This window comes from Manis pentadactyla, chromosome 8, assembly GCF_030020395.1.
Source record: "Manis pentadactyla isolate mManPen7 chromosome 8, mManPen7.hap1, whole genome shotgun sequence".
Lineage (NCBI taxonomy): Eukaryota > Metazoa > Chordata > Mammalia > Pholidota > Manidae > Manis > Manis pentadactyla.
This window is the reverse complement of record NC_080026.1, coordinates 60,830,183-60,853,703: the sequence shown is the minus strand read 5'-3', so window position 1 is coordinate 60,853,703 and position 23,521 is coordinate 60,830,183. Positions and strand designations below refer to the sequence as shown.

General features: G+C 36.8%; 1 protein-coding gene across 2 annotated transcripts in view; it reads right to left on the bottom strand.

Annotated features, from left to right (window-relative positions):
* Nucleotides 1–23,521, bottom strand: part of ZNF485 (zinc finger protein 485) — a 36,861-nt gene that overhangs the window by 3,555 nt on the left and 9,785 nt on the right. For both annotated transcript variants that reach the window (XM_057505795.1, XM_036919388.2), the window contains 3 exons: nucleotides 2,642–2,768; nucleotides 2,263–2,358; nucleotides 20–83 (listed from right to left, as the gene is read on the bottom strand). In XM_057505795.1, coding sequence (XP_057361778.1) covers nucleotides 20–83; nucleotides 2,263–2,358; nucleotides 2,642–2,675 — 194 coding nt within the window. In that variant the 5' untranslated portion in view covers nucleotides 2,676–2,768. The remainder of the gene's footprint in view (nucleotides 1–19; nucleotides 84–2,262; nucleotides 2,359–2,641; nucleotides 2,769–23,521) is intronic.

Genomic DNA, 23,521 nt, shown 5'->3' with positions numbered 1-23,521 from the left:
ATTGAATTCTTGGACTTACTTTGAATTTTCAGCTTTGCTCTCCTGGTGTCTTGCTCCTAGGTCATGAATTTTCCATAGGTCTTCTACAAAGGAATCCAAAACTTAATACTGTGAAACTCTTATAGCATTATGGTCATGGGGTTCATTCCTAGGCTTCAGGCGAATCTCCCCAAATGAAGAACTCTCAAATGCAGATTTACTCCATCCAATTGGTTTAGAAAAAAAAACCAACACTAACAACTTCTACAGCAGACAAAGGAAGGAACCTGGTTATAAACATAAATACCCCTGACAGTGTATAAACATGATCTTAAAAACTTGGGAAGAGAAAGTTAAGGCAAAAAACCCTGAAGAATAGGGAACAGAGAACAAAAGATGTTCAAAGCACTGCTGAACAGGAGCATGGGACTCAAAGAATGCTGTGAGCCCACTAAAGACAGTGAACAGTAAGTCGGATGGTAAGAGAAATTAGCAGATAACTGTATACACTGGAAATATCAGAGGGAAATTAAAGTAGATGAAGTAGAGGTTTTCATCAGCTCAAACCTGGTTTACTGTGTTAGGATTCCTAGTGGTTAGCAGACTATAATCTTCCCCTTATTTCCTCTTTACCAGCACACAATAAACTAGATGTCTAAATGACTTTCTTAGGATGTCAGTTTCCTCAGGTGTGTAGTAGTCCTGACCTTAGTCTTCCACTCACCATCTAGCTGGCTTAATTGTCACTGGGACAGAAAACCAAGGAACGCATACTTCTTAAAAGACTTTTAAAAAGTAGAATGTAAGCCATTATACAGCAGGATGAATTCCCAGAGATTTTCGATCCTGACCAGCAAATGCTGCATCTCTGAAGCATTGTTACCCATCTCACAGTGCTAGTTTTATTCTGCTTTCATACCTTAGCTCTACATCTCTGCTTCAATTTACTACATGGTCTTTAAAGATTAATTACTCACTGTCATTCTAGAACCTTTACTGACCTCTGTATTTATTTTTCTTTAAATGCTTGAAAGTGAATGGTTATAAGCAGAGGCTTTGGGTAGGAATGAATGGCATTTTAGGGGAAAACAAGAAGAGTTATTTGGTGAGGGACTCTGGCATGGTTAACTTGGGTGCACATGAAATAAGAAGGTAGATGAATGGAGATTAGTATGTGTTTAGAGGTCACATGGAGAAATAAGATGTAGTAAGAGAGAAAGGGCCAGACTAGTTCTTGACAGAAAATTAATGTATTTTGTAATAGTGAGTCAGTGTAAGTATACCATGACAAGCTTGCAGTAATACAAGTTTGTAGCATTACACAAAAACTGTAATGATTTAAATAAGAACTAGCTTTTGATCCTAGGAAGGAAGGGAGTTAGATCAGTGGACCTATCCTATAAGATGGCAAAATACAGAACCAAAGATCCTAGAGATGTTCATTTTAGGAGTTCTCAGCCTAAGAACCAATGCTTTAGTTTTAAGAAAGGATGAGCCCTTGCAGGAGTTACTATAAAGGGCATAGAGCAGAAGACACAGTGCTTGTCTATTGTTAATTGAAATTCAATTTTTTGATGAGTACCTAGTGAACTAATATATACCAGGCATTGTTCCTGGTGTAGGCAACATGAGTGCCCATGCCAGAAAATACATAAAAAGCATTTAAAGAAGCCAAGTGAGATTATTTTAATGAGTTTGTTCGTTTAGTTTCTTTGGTTTTTTAATCTCTGTGTTATATGTTATAGCGCTCTAAATAAGGTGCAGATTTTAGGAAGGATAATCCTGTGAGACAAGCACCACCTAGAAGTATCAACTCTGAAATAATATAACTGATCAAAGGCATAATGATTTGTAATCTGATTTCAGAATTAAAGAGAGAATAGAAAGCTGAGACTGGTGTTGAAAACCTAAGGCATTTTCTTGTTAATAAAAGGAGGAAAGTGTCATTTGAAGACAAATTCATGCTGTTTTATAAGCACTCTAAGATTATAGTTGCATACTTGAATGGCAGGGACTGAAAACTAGAAAAAGATAAATTAAGTCTAAGACAAGGTTTGGTAGGGATTAGATTTTTTTTATATAGGAAAGAAAAGTAAATCTGTTTAAAGAAGGGCAAACAAAGGAGGCAATTTAGGTGGAGAGAATAAAGATTAGAAGTTATGTTGCCTATGTATGCAGATCAATTGTCCTCAGTCATTTCCAAAAGCATAGGGTATTTTTTTTAATCCTGAAAAATATCATCAACCACTGCATTAATACCATGGGCTATAATTTCTCACTTACCAGGGCAGTTCCAACATGGAAATTCTACCTCTAATATCCATGGCTCTTTTCCTTGCTTCAACTTGAAGACTGCATTTGACTTATTCACACAATAACCTATTAATGGAAAAGAAAATGATAGAAATTGCTTGGAATTTAGGGACTCTGAACGGTAAGTGCAGTTTTAGGGGGAAAACAAAGTCCTGCTTAGGCTCAGCAAATTTAGATTCTTGCAGTGGGAAGGGGGGGGACACATTTTTTTGTCATCCAAATGGATTCATGAACTTTGACCCCTGAAACAAAGTTGGTATCATTCAACCCTGCAGGGGCCTTACATGTTCCAGCAGCTGGGAAGGAAATGCAAGGTACTGGGAGTTACATATGGAGAAGTTGTTCTCACCCACTGAGATTAGGTGACCATAGTTCTCCTGCATCACTTCCCTGTACAGGGTCCTCTGAGCATTGTCCAGCAACTTCCACTCCTCCCGGGTGAATTCCACAGTAATGTCCTTGAATGTTACTGGTCCCTGCAACAATATATTCCAATTCAAGCTAAGTGATCAGAATGCCATTAAAAAAAAAGTGTAAACAAGCCCTTACTTTGGTAACTCTAGAATTTACTCTGGAAAGTTAAGATACACTATCCTGCTTTATATATAGATAAAATACTTGTTCAATATATATTTACTGATATATCACTCAATGTCTGGAACTCTGCCGAGATACAAAGATGAATGAAAGCAACTGCTCCCTTAAAAATCAAGTAGCTTACATTCTTGATTAAAAGGTGTAAATGCTTACATTGAATATGCATAGCAGGTGCTCTGATAGAAGAACATGCATGATGGAAGATGGTCACAAATAGGGATAGGTATGTGAAAATTGTTATCAAGTTAGGTTTTATTAGGTGGTGACACTAATGTAAACTTTAGGCATACAGAAAACAATTGGCAAAAGCATGGATGCATGAAAAATAGCAAGTTTTGGAAAACTACAAATTAGACAGTAGGATATGAGAATAGGGTAGGAGCAAGATTATTTATGTAGTAAGTCAGGTGACAGACATGGAATAATTCTGAATTTGTCTTTGGACCATAAAATATACTTTGTATACCCATTAATTAATATTATTAATATATATTTACATCTATTGGTCTATTTAATAAAAATCAGAAGATTTTTTCAATTTATATAAAAGAAAAATATGAATAGATATTCTTTCTCACATATGTGGACAGTCTTTTACATCTTTGGGATATTCACTCCTTCACTTTGTAGATGTCATACAAACAATGGGGAGTCACTGAAGAGACAGATATAAGTACCAGAATGATATGAGTAGATTAGTAGTTTAGAAGGAAACTCTAAAGTAGAAGAGGCAAATGGCACATGAGAAAGACGGACTGTTGGAAAATCAAGAGATATATGAGCATTAAACATTTACATGGAAGTGGGAGCTGTGGGAGAAAGCAGCATAACTTTTTAATTAATTGGAAATTAAAAACCAGTGTCATAATGCTCATTATGGACTGTTTAAGGATATGAAGTTTTCTATCATTCCTTTATTTATATTCCATAGAATCTGAAATGTAGTATTTTCACTTGAAGTACATCTTAGTTGTATATAAATTCTTGCTTCATGCTTTTTTTTAAACACTGTTCTACTACTCTTGTTTTATATATTTGTATGTTGCTAACAATAATTGTGTCAATTTTTATTCCTTTCTTTGCTAAGTGACTTAGACTTCTTTCAAGACTCAGAGGACTCTTTTTCTCTTTACTTTTAAGTAAGTCTAGCAGTTTTATTAGAATCTCTCTTGGTGTTTACCATACTGGGTCAATTCTATGTGACATACAAGAGCCTTTTCAATATGTAGATTCAGTTTATATTTTCTTCATAGAATGTTTCCTTGGATTTTAGTTTTAAATATTAGTCCTCTTCCACTATTTAGTTTTTGTTATTTAGGAATTCAACTTTGTCTTTCTTCTACTTCTGTTAACTCTCTCTCCTTCATCCTTTTCATTCTTGTTTCCCCCCAACTAGGGTCTCTTTCCATTCCACTCTTGCATGTCATGTATATACTTTCATTCATATTTCTTCTCCCTTATATATAGTTATTTAATCATTTTATCTAAGATTATTTTCTGACTTCTATTTCTTCCCTGAGTTAATCACCTATGTTTGTTTTTCCAGTTCTGAGCCTTAATCTCTGGTTTTTAAGGTTCTTTCCTATCTGAAATTACTTAATGTTGGAGAGTTGTGTTTCCCTCTACTCTGTATTTGCTGGGGAAAAGTATTTACATCAACTGAAAAAGTATTAATTCACACTTTCTGCTTTATTCTTAAATTACTATTATATGGATGTTAGGTAAAGTCTTTGTTCATGATAAAATGAAGATAGATGTTGATCTTATGGTGAGATCAGTGAAAGGGTTACCCTAATTCTTTGTTCAAAAGCTCCACCAACCACACAAGGGATTCCTTCTTTTCCTCTGAGTTGTTGCCTGCTCCAAGCTGTCACCTATGTTCCTGCACATATTCTAAGTCCCTTCTTTTCTATGCCCAGGGCCAGTGCTTGAATTCCATAGGTCTCAGAGCTTTTCTCCAGTTTCCCTGATCAGGGTGAGAAACCTCTGCTTCTGGTAGTATGCCTACTTGATCTCACGTTCCTTTACAGCTATGACATCACCACCTCTCCCATCAATCCCCTCCTGATTTCCTGCTCTAAAGAGAGCTCCAAGCTGCTTCTGTTCTTTTGACAAAGATCTCCTAACTTACACATAAATGGACATTTCCTGTCTCTCAGTAGGAGTAGGTTATATGGAAACATTTGTATTTTACCAACTAACATTCTATGGCAACTAGGAAACCCATAAAAGAAAATGGGAAAATAAGAAAATAAGTTGGGCAGAAGGAGTCAAGGCATTGAATTTTGTTCACAATGTGCTTGAAATGACTGTGGGTGGAACTGTCCATTTGAGCGGACATACATATAAGTAAATTTCCACAAATAACATTTTCATATCTATTTTAAAAACCCAGTCTTTTAGAGGAGGCTGACAAAAAAAAAGTGGGAGCAGCAATATTTGAGATGATAGTAAGAGAGAACAGCCCAAGACCATGAAGCCTGACAAAACTTCTCCAAATATAAGAGTAGGCCAGGAGGAAAGTGTTAAGGAAACCAAATAAAGAGAGATTCACAAATAACAGACAGTTCTAGTTCAAAACTCAAGTGTAAAAAGTCCGAGTTGAATAACTTGATAAAAACACACAAAGAGTGAAAGCTGTAATCAGTCAGCAAAATAATTTGAGAAATTTTTGGAAGATCTAGAATTCATAAAATCAGGTAAAAGAAACCAGCTTTTGGAAAAACATCCTGAAAGCTCACGAAAACTATGCTCAGAGTAGAAAGAGCTGGAATTTGATAAGGACAATAGAGTGACTAATTTGGGTGGGAAATTAATCAAAATCAAGGTTATATGATTTCTTGTTTTGTTTTGTTTAACAAAGACCATCCAAGAAGAAAGCAAAAGCTGAGAGTAACTCACTACATAAAGCAGAGGAAATAAAATGGGGACTCTGAATATGGGTACAATACAGTAAAAAAGAGAAACATAAAATTGTTGGTATACATGAATGTGTATGCACATGTGCGTGCACACACACACAGATCTCTTAGTTTATAAAACATGGATAATTTCAAGGTAACACTCCTGATAAAATAGTTATAAGTACTGTTTTCTTATAGTATAGCAGTATCATTTCAGCAATGAAGAGAACACCAAAGAGAAAAAGAATAAAACTGACATGTGACTTCTCATATGCAGAACCCAAACCAATAAGGAAAACACAGAAAGTTCCAGTGGAAAAGATTTTGAAGTTAAATTCCATACCATACCAAAATATCACTGTAGGTTAATGGGAAAAAAGGATGTTTTCATAAATATGAGGATTTTTGAAGCATACAAACTATTGCATCTATTTTGCAAATTGCTAGAATAAGAACCAAGAAAGAAAAGCACATAGCAAACCATATAATAGCTAACAGATAAAAGAGACTAATAAGAACTTATTTCTGGTACAGCCATAATAGGAAGCTGTGGAAGTTAAAATTGGATTGCTTACAGAGGCAGTAAAAAGGAAAAGACTATTCTGTATACAAAGCAATCACATTGTCTTTCCAATATACTTATAAATATGTTAACAAAGTGATCACACCTTTTCATGGAATACTCACTGAGACACCATTTTTCTGGCCAGCAGAAAAATCTTAAAAATAAGTGAAATCATTACAAAATAAATTCTATGACCACAAACAGTTTCAACTAGAAACTAGTAACAAAGTTATGTGGAAAATTGCCAAATATTTGGAAATAATAGTTAAGCAAAAACAATTAACAATCAAAATTGGTTTTCTGAAAGATCAAGACAATTGATAAAGGTATATACAGAATGACCAAGAAAGCAGAAGATAAAAGTTAACAATATCAGAAATGAAAAGGGAGACAATTACTACAAACTTTACAAACATTAAAATAATAAAGGAATACTATGAACAATTCTATATCTATGACTTGACAACTTACACAACTTTCAATTCCTTGAAAGAAACAAACTACCAAAACTTACTCAGGTATAAATACCTAACCTGATCAGTCTCTTACCTATTATATAAACTGAATTTGTAGTTAAAAATGTTTCAACATGACCTTCAGTAGACAAATCCAACATGAGTGATATAATAAGAAATGGCGTAGTAAGGAGCTTCAAGAATAGGTCCCTCCACTGAGGCAAAGTAGCTAAAATGGACAGAATAAACTTTTTCAGAACGCTAGAATCTAATGAAAAACTTACAGCAACCAGTGAGGTACTTAAAAAAGAGGCTGCTAAACCTGAAGAAAGCATTCTAGTGATTCTGTTTACCCACCTACAATCTCCCTCTCCCCAGTTCAGTGGGGTCAATAAGGACAAGGTCTGAGTTCCTGCTGCAGCTTGCTGTGCCAGAGTGGAACAAACAGACCTTGTTCTAAAAAGAACTGTTATGTGTTTAGATCTATCTGGTGGTTTCTTAATGGACAAGTGCAGCAGCTTGCCTTGGTGTTCTGTCCCTCTAGGGCTGGAATGGCATACTGGGAAAGCTCAATTAAAAGCATTTAACTATCTTACTATCTGAGAGAGGGGCTTAAAATGGCGGTGTGAGTAGGGCAGTGGAAATCTCCTCCCAAAAACATACATATTTTTGAAAATATAACAAATGCAACTATTCCTGAAAGAGAGACCAGAAGATATAGTACAACAGCCAGGCTACATCTACATCAGTGAGAACTCAGCATCTCACGAAAAGGGTAAGATACAAACCTGTGACTCAGTAGGACCCGAGCACTCACCCCACCCCAGCTCACCAGCGGGAGGAAAAGAATCAGAATGGGGAGGAAGTGGAAGCAAAGGACTACTAAATAACGAGCACTAGTAATCTGCAACAGGAGCACAGACACACATTGCATGGTGTACTGGATATTACAGAAACGGAAAAGGAAAATCTGAGATGGAGACTGTGAGTGGGTCCCCACAGCCAGCTCCGGAGGAATAAAAGAAAAGCAGGTACTTTTTAAAAGTCTTAAAGGGACAAGGGCTTAACAGCTGAACAAAATCGTCCCAGGACACTAGCCCAGCAGGCTAGGAATCTTGAGGAACTACAGGTGCTCTAACCCACTGAGGGTAATGCAGACCCAAAGCCCCTCACAGCGATAAGCAGCCTGCCATTCATTCCCCCTACCGGCGCTGCAAGCAAACAAGCTGACCGGCCACAGCTGAGGAGCAGCCGGAGAAGAGCCCCACCCACAACAACCACACAGAGTCTTCTCTGAGTGCACAGCTAACCAGGACAGAATGAGGGGCTGCTGCCACTGTGAAGCTGCCCAGCACAGACAGAGGAAGCCGGAGCAAGGTCTGGAAGGCATGAGGGGGCACCGTTCTTACAGGAGAACACACCTTGCACGTCTGTTCCCCCTGCAGGACCCTGGGCTGTACTGAGGGCCGACCCATGCACGGCAGCTTGGGAGATTATTCCAGAAACTGCTCTCGGTGTGTGGGTAAATGGCACAGGTAGCAGAGAAGGGAAAGGCAACCAGTAAACAAGAACAGACTTTGTTCTCCCAGCTGACACATGGGCCACCTGCCTGTGAACAGTTCTATCACTATGAAAAGGCAGAAGAACCTGGTCTAGTCAAAAATCACTCAGACAAACCCAGAGAGAGGGCCTGGTGAGATATATATAACCAATCTTACTGAAAAATAAGTAAGGACACAGAAGCACTGAACAACACACTAGAACAGATGGACCTAATAGACATCTATAGAACTCTACACCCAAAAGAAACAGGATACACATTCTTCTCAAGTGCGCATGGAACATTTTCCAGAATAGAACACATACTAAGCCACAAAAAGAGCTTCAGTAAATTCAAGATTGAAATTCTAACAACCAACTTCTCAGACCACAAAGGTATGAAACTAGAAATAAATGTACAAAGAAAGCAAAAAGGCTCACAAACACATGGCTGCTAAAACAACTTGCTCCTTAATAACCAATGGATCAATGAACAAATTAAAATAGAGATCAAGCAATATATGGAAACAAATGACAACAATAACAATCTGTGGGATGCAGCAAAAGCAGTTTTAAGAGGAAAGTATAAACGAATCCAGGCATATTTAAAGAAGGAAGAACAATCCCAAATGAATTGTCTAAAGTCACAATAATCAAAATTGGAAAAAGAAGAACAAATGAGGTCTAAAGTCAGCAGAAGGAGGGACATAATAAAGACCAGAGAAGAAATAAATAAAATTGAGAATAATAATATAATAGAAAAAAAATCAATGAAACCAACAGCTTGTTCTTTGAGAAAATAAACAAAATAGATAAGCCTCCAGCCAGACATATTAAGAGAAAAAGAGAATCAACACACATCAACAGAATCAGATATGAGAAAGGAAAAATCACAACAGACCCCACAGAAATACAAAGAATTATTAGAGAATACTATGAAAACCTATATGCTAATAAGCTGGAAAACATAGAAGAAATGGACAACTTCCTAGAAAAATACAACCTTCCAAGACTGACCAAGGAAGAAACAGAAAATCTAAACAGACAAATTACCAGCAACAAAATTGAAGTGGTAATGAAAAAACTACCAAGAGCAAAACCCCTGGGCCAGATGGATTTTCCATGGAATTTTATGAGACATACAAAGAAGACATAATACCCATTATCCTTAAAGTTTTCCAAAAAACAGAAGAAGAGGGAATACTTTCAGACTCATTCTATGAAGCCAGCATCACCCTAATACCAAAACCAGGCAGAAAACCCACCAAAATAGAGAATTACAGACCAATATCCCTGATGAGCATACATGCAAAAATACTCAACAAAATATTAGCAAATGGAATTCAAAAATACATTAAGAGGATCATACACCATGACCAAGTGGGATTCATCCCAGAGCTGCAAGGATGGTACAACATTTGAAAATCCATCAACATCATCCACCACATCAACAAAAAGAAGGACAAAAACCATGTGATCATCTACATAGATGCTGAAAAAGTATTCAACAAAATTCAACATCCATTCATGATAAAAACTCTCAACAAAATGGGTATAGAGAACAAGTATCTCAACATAATAAAGGCCATATAGGATAAACCACAGCAAAAATCATTCTGAACAGCGAGAAGCTGAAAGCTTTTCCTCTAAGATCGGGAATGAGACAGAAATGCCCATTCTCCCCACTGTTATTCAACATAGTACTGGAGGTCCTAGCCATAGCAATTAGACACACAAAGAAATACAAGGAATCCAGACTGGTAAAGAAGAAGTCAAACTGTCACTATTTGCAGACGACATGATATTGTACATAAAAAAAACCCTAAAGACTTCACTCCAAAAATACTAGAACTAATATCAGAATTCAGCAAAGTTGCAGGATACAAAATTAATACACAGAGACATCTGTGGCTTTCCTATACACTACAAATGAACTAACAGAAAGAGAAATCAGGAAAATTATTCCATTCACAATTGCATCAAAAAGAATAAAGTACCTAGGAATAAACTGAATCCAGGAAGTGAAAAACCTATACCCTGAAAACTACAAGACACTCTTAAGAGAAATTACACAGGACACTAACAAATGGAAACTCACCCCATGCTCTTGGCAAGGAAGAATTAATATTGTCAAAGTGGCCATCCTGCCCAAAGCAATCTACAGATTCAGTGCAATCCATATCAAATTACCAACAGCATTCTTCAACGAACTCGAACAAATAGTTCAAAAATTCATATGGAACCACCTAAGAACCCTAATAGCCAAAGCAATTCTAAGAAGGAAGAACAAAGTGGGGGGGATCTTGCACCAAAACTTCAAGCTCTACTACAAAGCCACAGTAATCAAGACAATTTGGTACTGGCACAAGAACAGACCCATAGACCAGTGGAACAGAATAGAGACTCCAGACATTAACTCAAACATATATGGTCAATTAATGTATGATAAAGGAGCCATGGACATACAATGGGGTAATGACAGCCTCTTCAGCAGTTGGTGTTGGCAAAACTGGACAGCTACATGTAAGAGAATGAAACTGGATCATTGTCTAACCCCATACACAAAAGTAAATTCAAAATGGACCAAAGACCTGAATGTAAGTCATGAAACCATAAAACTCTTAGAAAAAAACACAGGCAAAACTCTCTTGAATATAAACATGAGCGACTTGTTCATGAAAATCTCTCCCTAGGCAAGGGAAAGAAAAGCAAAAATGAACAAGGGACTATATCAAGCTGAAAAGCTTCTGTACAGCAAAGGACACCATCAATAGAATCTACAAAAAGGTATCCTACAGTATGAGAGAATATATTCATAAATGACAGAACTGATAAAGGGTTGACATCCAAAATATATAGAGCTCACACACCTCAACAAACAAAAAGCAAATAATCCAATTAAAAATTGGGCAGAGGAGCTGAAAAGAAACTTCTCCAAAGAAGAAATTCAGATGGCCGACAGACACATGAAAAATGCTCCACATTGCTAATCATCAGAGGAATGCAAATTAAAACCACAATGCGATATTGCCTCACACCAGTAAGGATGGCCACCATCCAAAACACAAACAACAACAAATGTTGGTGAGGTTTCAGAGAAAGGGGAACCCTCCTACACTGCTGGTGGGAATGTAAATTGGTTCAACCATCGTGGAAACCAGTATGGAGGTTCCTCAAAAAGCTCAAAATAGAAATACCATTTGACCCAGGAATTCCCCTCCTAGGAATTTACCCTAAGTATACAGCAGCCCAGTTTGAAAAAGACAGATGCACCCCTATGTTTATCGCAGCATTATTTACAAGAGCCTAGAAATGGAAGCAACCTAAGTTTCCATCAGTTGATGAGTGGATAAAGAAGATGCGGTACATATACACAATGGAATATTATTCAGCCAAAAGAAGAAAACAAATCCTACCATTACAAGAACATGGATGGAGCTAGAGGGTATTATGCTCAGTGAAATAAGCCAGGTGGAGAAGGACGAGTACCAAATGATTTCACTCATATGTGGAGTATAAGAACAAAGAAAAAACTGATGGAACAAAACAGTAGCAGAATCACAGAATCCAAGAATTGACTAACATTTACCAAAGGTAAAGGGACTGGGGAGGATGTGTGGGAAGGGAGGGATAAGGGGGGAGAAAAAGAACGGGGGCATTATGAATTAGCATGTATAATGGGGGAGGGAGGGAGGCACGGAGAGGGCTGTGCATCACAGAGAAGACAAGTAGTGACTCCACAGCATCTTACTACTCTGATGCACAGTGACTGTAATGGGGTTTGTCAGGGGGACTTGGTGAGAGGGGAGCCTAGTAAACATAATGTTCTGCATGTAATTGTAGATTAATGATACCAAAAAGAAAAAAAATACTTAACTGAAGGTCTAACAATGAGTACTTCTATGGATGGTCCTGTTACATTGAAAGACATATAAATTTTTAATACCAGATGTCAGTGACAGACTAACTGGAAGATGATTAGACAATAAAATATAAACATCATTTTCCATGATTCCACCTCCACATTTATTTTGTCTACTGTAAATTGTAAATGATATATTTGCTCAGATAAAATATATAGTATAAGTAATACAAATTATGTATAATGATTTATTTTTATAAATGGAATGAAATTATTTTCTACCAACTTTTTTTAATGCAGTAGGTCATTATATCCTTCTCTTTTTTTCCTTCCTTTCTTCTTTCTTTCTGTCTGTCTATCTCCTGAAAGCTGCAGAACTCATTTTGGTTGACAAACTTTTTTCATTTTACTATTTCTGATATATTTCTTAAGACTAATAAACTACTGAAAGTCTAAGAAAAAAAATACTCCACAAAATATTAGCAAAGAGAATTAAAAAATACAAGAGGTTCATACACCATGATCAAGTGGGTGATACAGCATCTGAAAATCCATAAACATCATCCACCACATCAACAAAAAGAAGGACAGAAACCACACGATCATTTCCATAGATGATGAAAAAGCATTCGACAAAATTCAACATCCATTCATAATAAAAACTCTCCACAAAATGGGTATAGAGGGCAAGTAACTCAACATAATAAAGGCCATATATGACAAACCCACAGTGAACATCATACTTAACAGTGAGAAGGTGAAAGCTTTTCCTCTGAGATCAGGAACAAGACAGGGATGCCCACTCTCCCCATTGTTATTCATCTTAGTACTGGAGGTCCTAGCCATGGCAATCAGACAACACAAAGAAATACAAGGCATCCAGACTGGTAAAGAAGAAGTCAAACTGTCACGATTTGTAGATGACATGATATTGTACATAAAAAACCCTAAAGACTTCACTCCAAAACTACTAGAACTAATATCTGAATTCAGCAATGCTGCATGATACAAAATACACAGAAATCTGTTGCTTTCCTGTACACGATGAACTAGCAGAATGAGAAATCAGGAAAACAATTCCATTCACAATTGCATCAAAAAAAGAAAATAGAAGGAATAAACCTAACCAAGGAATTGAAAGACCTATACCCTGAAAACTACAAGCCACTCTTAAGAGAAATTAAAGAGGACACTAACAAATGGAAATTCATCCCATGCTTTTGGCTAGGAAGAATTAATATTGTCAAAATGGCCAAAGCAATCTACAGATTCAATGCAAACCATATCAAAATACCAACAGCATTTTTCAACGAACTGGAACAAATAGTTCTAAAATTCATATGAAAGCACAAAAGACTCCAAACAGCCAAAGAAATCCTGAGAAGGAAGTATATGGTAGGGGGGATCTCGCTTCCCAATTTCAAGCTCTACTACAAAGCCACAGTAATGAAGACAATTTGGTGCTGGCACAAGAACAGACCCATAGAACAGTGGAACAGAATATAGAGTCCACATAGTAACCCAAGCATATATGGTCAATTAATATACAATAATGGAGCCATGGGCATTAACTGGGGAAATGACAGCCTCTTCAACAGCTGTTGTTGGCAAAACTGGACAGCTACATGTAAGAGAATGAAACTGGATCACTGTCTAACCCCATATATGAAAGTAAATTCAAAATGGATCAAAGACCTGAATGTAAGTCAAGAAACCATAAAACTCTTAGAAAAAAATATAGGCAAAAATCTCTTGGACATAAACATGAGCAACTTCATGAACATATCTCCACAGGCAAGGGAAACAATAGCAAAAATGAACAAGTGTGACTATGTCAAGTGGAAAAGCTTCTGTACAGCAAAGGACACCATCAATAGAACAAAAAGACATCCATCCAATGGTATGGGAGATTATATCAATAAATGACAGATCTGATAAAGGGTTGACATCCAAAATATATTAAGAGCTCATGCACCTTAGCAAACAAAAAGCAAATAATCCAATTAAAAACTGGGCAGAGGATCTGAACAGACACTTCTCCAAAGAAGAAATTCAGATGGCCAACAGGCACATGTAATGATGCTCTACATCTCTAATCATCAGAGAAATGCAAATTAAAATCACAAGAAGATATTTCCTCATGCCAGTAAGGATGGCCACCATTAAAATACAAACAACAACAAATGTTGGCGAGGTTGCAGAGAAAGGGGAACCCTGTTACACTGCTGGTGGGAATGTAAATTAGTTCAAACTTTGTGGAAAGCAGTATGGAGGTTCCACAAAAAACTAAAAATAGAAATACCATTTGACCCAGGAATTCCACTCCTAGGAATTTACCCTAAGAATGCAGGAGCCCAGTTTGAAAAAGACATATGCACCCCTATGTTTATTGCAGCACTATTTACAATAGCCAAGACATGGAAACAAACTAAGTGTCCATCATTAGATAAATGGATAAAGAAGATGTAGTACATATACACAATGGAATATTATTTAGCCATAAAAAGAAAACAAATCCTACCATTTGCATCAACATGGATAGACGTAGAGGGTATTATGCTCAGTGAAATAAGCCAGGCGGACAAAGACAAATATCAAGTGATTTCACTCATCTGTAGAGTATAAGAACAAAGAACAAACTGAAGGAACAAAACAGCAGCAGACTCACAGAACCCAAGAAAGAACTAACAGTTACCAAAGGGACAGGGATTGGGAGGATGGGTTGGAAGGGAGGGACAAGGGGAAAAAGGGGGCATTACGATTAGCAGACATAATGTAGGCAGTGGCACAGGGAGGCTGTGGAACACAGAGAAGACAATCGGTCACTCTATAGTATCTTACTACACTGGTGAGCAGTGACTGTAATGGGGTTTGTGGTGGGGACTTGATGAGAGGAGTCTAGTAACCATAATGTTGCTCATGTAATTGTAGATTAATGACACCAAAAAAAGATCTTGCTATCCATGGCCATGTGAGGCAATGGATGGTGAAAAGCAAGCAACAGACAAATCTAGATCCCTGGTAAGGAGGAAACTGAAGAGAAAGATACTGGGGAGAATAAGGGCTTAAAAGGATTATAGTGCATATACCAGGGAATCAGAAAAGGAATGTGCATGCTCAGGGCTGAATATATCCTCAGAAAACATCTGAGAAGACATAAGTCTTACACCTTTGGCTAATTTTAGGACTCTTTACAAGAAGTGGAGGCTAAGGCAGAGGTGTAGAAGGCCTGGTTGAGTATAGAAGGAGTGCCCTAACTCAGAGCCAATCTGAAAGTATTAACTGAGTACTTGATTTTCCTTTTTGGTTCAAGAAGTTGAAGGAAATCTGTCAAATCACTGACTGACCACTGAGATAATAGAACATTAATGGCAGAGATCACATCTGACAAGGAATATAGTCTTTGACAAATAGTTTGGAAAAGTAAACAAATGAACAGTTGCAGCCTTTGGCAAACACTAACTGCAAATCTTGGGGATAAAGATAATATGACTTCCAGAGTAACCACAGTATAATATTACAAATAATTGGATCCTAAAATAATGTTACAAGGCATACAAAGAAACATACAAGTATTGCCCATTCACAGGAAAACAAAAAGACACTGACAGCAATATGGTCCCTGAGACAGTCCAGACATTGGATTTATGAGACAAACTATTTAAATCTACTTATGCTTCAAAAGCTAAAGGAAACCATAGGCAAAGAATTAAAGGAGACTGATGAACAATGTGTGAACAAATAGTGTCAATAAAAAGAAGTTATAAAAAGGGACCAAAATGATATTATGGAGCTGAAAAGTACAGTAACTAGAATTTAAAATTTACACAAAGGCTCAATAGCAGATTTGAGCAATCAGAAGATTGAGTCTGCGAAATTGAAGATAAGATAATTGAAATGACTGCCTAAGAGGCACAAAGGATAACAAGATGAAGAGAGCCTGGTGGGCCTGCAGGGCACCATCAAGCACACCAGCAGCAGCAAATTCAAGTCCCAGTGGGAGGAGACAGAGAAAGGGACAGAGATAACATCTGAAGAAATAATGGCCAAAAGCATCCCAAGTTTGATTCTACACATAAGTCTATACATAAAGGAAGCACAAGGACCCTAAGAAGGCTAAACTCACAGTTCCACACACAACATGTTTCTTTTATTTTGGTATCATTAATCTACAATTACAGAAAGAACATTATGTTTACTAGGTTCCCCCCTTCACCAAGTCCCCCCCACATACCCCTTCATGGTCACTGTCCATCTGCATAGTAAGATGCTGTAAAATCACTACTTGTCTTCTCTGAGTTGCACAGCCCTCCCCGTGCCCCCCCAAACTATATAAGCTAATCATAATGCCCTTATCCCTCCCTTCCCACCCACCATACCCAGTCCCTTTCCCTTTGGTAACTATTAGTCCATTCTTGGGTTCTGTGATTCTGCTGCTGTTTTGTTCCTGCAGCTTTCCTTTGTTCTTATACTCCACATATGAGTGAAATCATTTGGTACTCGTCCTTCTCCACCTGGCTTATTTCACTGAGCATAATACCCTCTAGCCCCATTCATGTTGTTGTGAATGGTAGGATCTGTTGTTTTCTTATGGCTGTGTAATATTCCATTGTATATGTACCACATATTCTTTATCCATTCATATACTGATGGACATTTAGGTTGCTTCCATATCTTGGCTATTGTAAACAGTGCAGCAAAAAACATAGGGGTGCATCTGTCTTTTTCAAACTGGGCTGCTGCATTCTTAGGGTAAATTCCCAGAAGCGGAATTCCTGGGTCAAATGGTATTTCTATTTTGAGCATTCTGAGAAACCTCCATACTGCTTTCCACAATGGTTGAACTAGTTTACATTCCCACCAGCAGTGTAGGAGGGTTCCCCTTTCTCCACAACATCGCCAACACTTGTTGTTGTTTGTCTTTTCGATGATGGCGATCCTTATTGGTGTGAGGTGATACCTCGTTGTGGTTTTAATTTGCATTTCTCTGATGACAAGCAATGTGGAGCATCTTTTCATGTGCCTGTTGGCCATCTGGATTTCTTCTTTAGAGAACTGTCTATTCAGTTCCTCTGCCCATTTTTTAATTGGATTATTTGTTTTTTGTTTGTTGAGGTGTGTGAGCTCTTTATATATTTTGGATGTCAATCCTTTATTGGATCTGTCATTTATGAATATATTCTCCCACACTGTAGGATAAATTTTTGTTCTATTGATGGTGTCCTTTGCTGTACAGAAGCTTTTTACCTTGATATAGTCCCACTTGTTCATTTTTGCTTTTGTTTCCATTGCCCGGGGAGATATGTTCATGAAGAAGTCACTCATGTTTATGTCCATGAGATTTTTGCCTATGTTTTTTTCTAAGAGTTTTATGGTTTCATGACTTACATTCAGGTCTTTGATCCATTTGGAGTTTACTTTTGTGTATGGGGTTAGACAGTGATCCAGTTTAACTCTATTACATGTAGCTGTTCAGTTTTGCCAGCACCATCTATTGAAGACACTGTCATTTCCCCATTGTATGTCCATGGCTCCTTAACGTATATTAATTGGCCATATATGTTTGGGTTAATGTCTGGAGTCTATTCTGTTCCACTGGTCTGTGGCTTTGTTCTTGCGCCAGTACCAAATTGTCTTGATTACTGTGGCTTTGTAGTAGAGCTTGACGTTGGGGAGCAAGATCCCCCCCCACTTTATTCTTCCTTCTCAGGATTGCATTGGCTATTTGGGGTCTTTGACGGTTCCATATGAATTTTTGAACTATTAGTTCCAGTTCATTGAAGAATGCTGTTAGTAATTTGATAGGGATTGCATTGAATCTGTATATTGCTTTGGGCAGGATGGCCATTTTGACAATATTAATTCTTCCTAGCCAGGAGCATAGGGATGAGTTTCCATTTGTTAGTGACCTCTTTAATTTCTCTTAAGAGTGTCTTATAGTTTTCAGGGTATAGGTCTTTCACTTCCTTGGTTAGGTTTATTCCTAGGTATTTTATTCTTTTTGATGCTATTGTGAATGGTATTGTTTTCCTGATTTCTCTTTCTATTAGTTCACTGTTAGTGTATAGGAAAGGTACAGATTTCTGTGTGTTAATTTTGTATCCTGCAACTTTGCTGAATTCCTATATTAGTTCTAGTAGTTTTGCAGTGGAGTCTTTAGGATTTTTTATGTACAATATCATGTCATCTGCAAATAGTGACAGTTTGACTTCTTCTTTACCAATCTGGATTCCTTGTATTTCTTTGTTTTGTCTGATTGCCGTGGCTAAGACCTCCAGTAGCAGGTTGAATAACAGTGGGGAGAGTGGGCGTCCGTCTTGTTCCCGATCTCAGAGGAAAAGTTTCAGCCTCTCGCTGTTCAGTATGATGTTAGCTGTGGGTTTATCATATATGGCCTTTATTATGTTGAGGTACTTGCCCGCTATGCCCATTTTGTTGAGAGTTTCTATCATGAATGGATGTCGAATTTTGTCAAATGCTTTTTTTATCATCTGCGTAGATGATCATGTGGTTTTTGTCCTTCTTTTTGTTGATGTGGTGTATGATGTTGATGGATTTTCGAATGTTGTACCATCCTTGCATCCCTGGGATGAATCCCACTTGGTCATGATGTATGATCCTCTTGATGTATTTTTGAATTCAGTTTGCTAATATTTTGTTGAGTATTTTTGCATCTACATTCATCAGGGATATTGGTCTGTAGTTTTCTATTTTGGTGGTGTCTTTGCCTGGTTTTGGTATTAGGGTGATGTTGGCTTCATAGAATGAGTTTGGGAGTATTCCCTCCTCTTCTATTTTTTGGAAAACTTTAAGGAGAATGGGTGTTATGTCTTTTCTGTATATCTGATAAAATTCCGAGGTAAATCCATCTGGCCCAGGGGTTTTTTTCTTAGGTAGTTTTTTGATTACCGATTCAATTTCATTGCTGGTAATTGGTCTGTTTAGATTTTCTGTTTCTTTCTGGGTCAGTCTTGGAAGGTTGTATTTTTCTAGGACGTTTTCCATTTCTTTTAGGTTTTCCAACTTGTTAGCATACAGGTTTTCATAGTATTCTCTAATAATTCTTTGTATTTCTGTAGGGTCCGTCATCATTTTTCCTTCCTCATTTCTGATTCTGTTGATGTGTTTTGATTCTTTTTTTCTCTTAATAAGTCTGGCTAGAGGCTTATCTATTTTGTTTATTTTCTCGAAGAACCAGCTCTTGGTTTCATTGATTTTTTCTATTGTTTTATTCTTCTCAATTTTATTTATTTCTTCTCTGATCTTTATTATGTCCCTCCATCTGCTGACCTTAGGCCTCATTTGTTCTTCTTTTTCCAATTTCAATAATTGTGACATTAGACTATTCATTTGGGATTGTTCTTCCTTCTTTAAATATGCCTGGATTGCTATATACTTTCCTCTTAAGACTGCTTTTGCTGCATCCCACAGAAGTTGAGGCTTTGTGTTATTGTTGTCATTTCTTTCCATATATTGCTGGATCTCCATTTTAATTTGGTCATTGATCCATTGATTATTTAGGAGCATGTTGTTAAGCCTCCATGTGTTTGTGAGCCTTTTTGCTTTCTTTGTAAAATTTATTTCTAGTTTTATACCTTTGTGGTTTGAAAAGTTGGCTGGTAGGATTTCAATCTTTTGGAATTTACTGAGTTTCTTTTTGTGGCCTAGTATGTGGTCTATTCTGGAGAATGTTCCTGTGCACTTGAGAAGAATGTGTATCCTGTTGCTTTTGGATGTAGAGTTCTATAGATGTCTATTAGGTCCATCTGTTCTAGCGTGTTGTTAAGTGCCTCTGTGTCCTTACTTATTTTCTGTCTGGTGGATCTGTTCTTTGGAGTGAGTGTTGTGTTAAAGTCTCCCAAAATGAATGCATTGCATTCTATTTCCTCTTTTAATTCTGTTAGTATTTGTTTCATATATATTGGTGCTCCTGTATTGGGTGCATATATGTTTATAATGGTTATATCCTCTTGTTGGACTGAGCCATTTATCATATGTAATGTCCTTCTTTATCTCTTGTTACTTTCTTTATTTTGAAGTCTATTTTGTCTGATACTAGTATTGCAACACCTGCTTTTTTCTCTCTGTTGTTTGCATGAAATATCTTTCTCCATCCCTTGACTTTTAATATGTGCATGTTTTTGGGTTTGAGGTGAGTCTCTTGTAAGCAGCATATAGATGGGTCTTGCTTTTTTATCCATTCTATTACTCTGTGTCTTTTGATTGGTGCATTCAGTCCATTTACATTTAGGGTGATTATTGAAAGATATGTACTTATTGCCATTGCAGGCTTTAAGTTTGTGGTTACCAAATGTTCAAGGTTAGCTTGTTTACTACCTTACTGTCTGACTTCACTCGCTTATTGAGCTGTTATAAACACAGTCTGATTATAATTTCTTTCCTTTCTTTTTCTTCCTCCTCCATTCTTCATCTGTTGGGTGTTTTGTTCTGTGTTCTTTTTAGGAGTGCTCCCATCTAGAGCAGTCCCTCTAAGAAACCCTGTAGAGGTGGTTTGTGAGAGGCAAATTCCCTCAACTTTTACTTGTTTGGGAATTGTTTAATCCCTCCTTCATATTTAAATGATAATTGTGCTGGATACAGTATCATTGGTTCAAGGCCCTTCTGTTTCATTGTATTAAATTTATCATGCCATTCTCTTCTGGCCTGTAAGGTTTCTGTTGAAAAATCTGATGATAGCCTGATGGGTTTTCCTTTGTAGGTGACCTTTTTACTCTCTCTGGCTGCCTTTAAAACTCTGTCCCTGTCCTTGTTCTTTGCCATTTTATTTATTATGTGTCTTGGTGTTTTCCTCTTTGGATCCCATCTCTCGGGAGTTCTGTGTGCCTCCGTAGTCTGAGCAACTATTTCCTCCCCCAGTATGGGGAAGTTCTCAGCAATTATTTCTTCAAAGACACTTTCTATCCCTTTTATCCCTCTAATATCCAGCACCCCATGCACTGTGTGTCTACGCTCCTCATGCGGATTTCTTCAGCTGGTTGTTTAGCAGTCCTGGGCTTTCACTCCCTCCCTGTTCTGACTCCTTTCTTCCTGCCAGGTTTTGGGGTGGGGGAGCATTCAGGTCCCACCTGGCCATGGCTTGTATCTTACCCCCTTCATGTGATGCTGTGTTTTTGAAGATGAAGATGTATCCTGGCTGTTTTACTGCATCCACTGGTGTCTCTTTTAGGAATAGTTGTATTTATTGTATTTTCATAAATATATATGTTTTGGGGAGGAGATTTCCTCTGAACTACTCACGCCACCATCTTCCCATGATCCCTCCACATACAACATATTTTAATCAAATTGTTAAAAGCCAGAGACAACTTTAGAAACAGTGAGATCTCAATAATATTAAAGCAGATCTTTCAACAGAAACCATGAAGATCAAAAGGCAATATGACATATTACAGTGCTGATAGAAAAACTATCAACCACTAAGTCCCTATCCAGCAAGACTGTCCTTCAATAATAAGGAGAAATTATTAAGATATTCTGAAATAAACAAAATCTGAGGAGTTTGTCAGTAGTAGACCTGCCCTATGAGAAATGGTAAAGGGAGTCCTTCAGCATGAAATGAAGACACTCTACAGTAATTATAAAAGTCAACTATATTTTTGGATTATAACTCCCCTTTTTATTTCCAATGCGACTTAAAAGGCAAATGTGTAAGGAAGTAACCATATCTATATTAATGGGTACACAACATAAAAGATATAATTTGTTACAATAACATGAAGAGGGAAGAAATGGAGCTATGTATTAGTTTTTGTGTGCTACCAAAGCTGAATTGGTATCAGTTCAAATTAAATCAATATAAAGTAGGGATGTTAATTGTAATTCCCAGAGTATCACATTATATCTTCTAGTGGTTTTCCTAATCTACTAGAAAGTAACAACAACAGTACAGAAAAGGAAATGAGTAAATAAAAATAACACTAGAAACAATTAAACACAAAAAGGCAATCTTAAAAAAGGCAATATTGGAGGAATTAAGGGAAAAGATATAAGGCATGTAGAAAATAAACGTCAAAATGCATAAGTAACTCCTTTATATATAAGTGGATAAAGGCAGAGACTGGCAGGATGGATAATAAAAACATGACCTGAATATATGCTAAAATTTAGTTTAGATCCAAAGACACACATAGCTTGAAAGTGAAGAATGGAAAAAGATTATTTCATGAAAATATTAATCAAGAGAAAGCTAAACTGGCTATACCACAAGCAAAATAGGCCTTTAAAAATTGATACAAGAGATGAAGAACATTATATATTGATAAAAAGATTATGCATCAGTGAGATAAAGCATTTATAAACACATACACAGAAGAGCCCTGAAATATATAGAGTAAAAAATGGCAGAATTGAAAGGAGACATAGTTCTAAGTAATAGTTCATAGACTGCAACATTTCACTTTCAGTAATGGATAGACCATCCAGACAGAAGATCAGTAAGGAAATAAAGGTCTTAAACAAAACAATAAACCAAATCAGACATATATAGAGCACTCCACCCAATAGCAGCACAATACATATTCTTCTCAAGTATACACGGAACATTCTCCCAGACAAGCCATGTGTTAGGCCACCATTGAAATCTCAATAAATGTAAAAAGCCTGGAATCATCGAATGTATCTTCTGCAACCACAAGGAATGAAGGTAGATATCAATAATAGAGGAAAAATAGAAAATTCACAGAAAACGTGAAATTGAACAGCACACTCTTAAACAACCACGGGGCCAAATAAAAACCAGAAGGGAATTAGAAACACTTAGAAAAGAATGAAAATGAAAAATAAAGTGTACCAAAACAAATGGGATACAATGAAGGCAGTTCTTAGAGGGAAATTTATAGTATTAAATGCCTACATTAAAAAAGAAGAAAGATTTCAGATCAATAACCTAATTTTATACCTTTAGAACTACAAAAATAAGAATAAACACAAAGATAGCAAAGGGAGGAAATAATAAAAATTTAGGGTGGAGATAAACACATTATAGAATAGAAAAACAAAGAGAGCCACAAACCAAAAGTTAATTCTTTGAAATGACCCAGAAATTTGACCAACCTTTATCTAAAATGACTGAGAAGACAACACGAATAATTACAACCACAAATGAAAAAGGGACATTGCTACTGATCTTTGAGAAATAAATATATAGAATTCTATGTAATTGGACACCAACAAATTATATAACCTGGATAAAATGGAAACGCCCAAGCTACTGAACTAAATAAAGAATACAAAATCTGAACCCAAGTACAGAGACTGAACCAATCAAACATCTCACAACAAAAAAGCA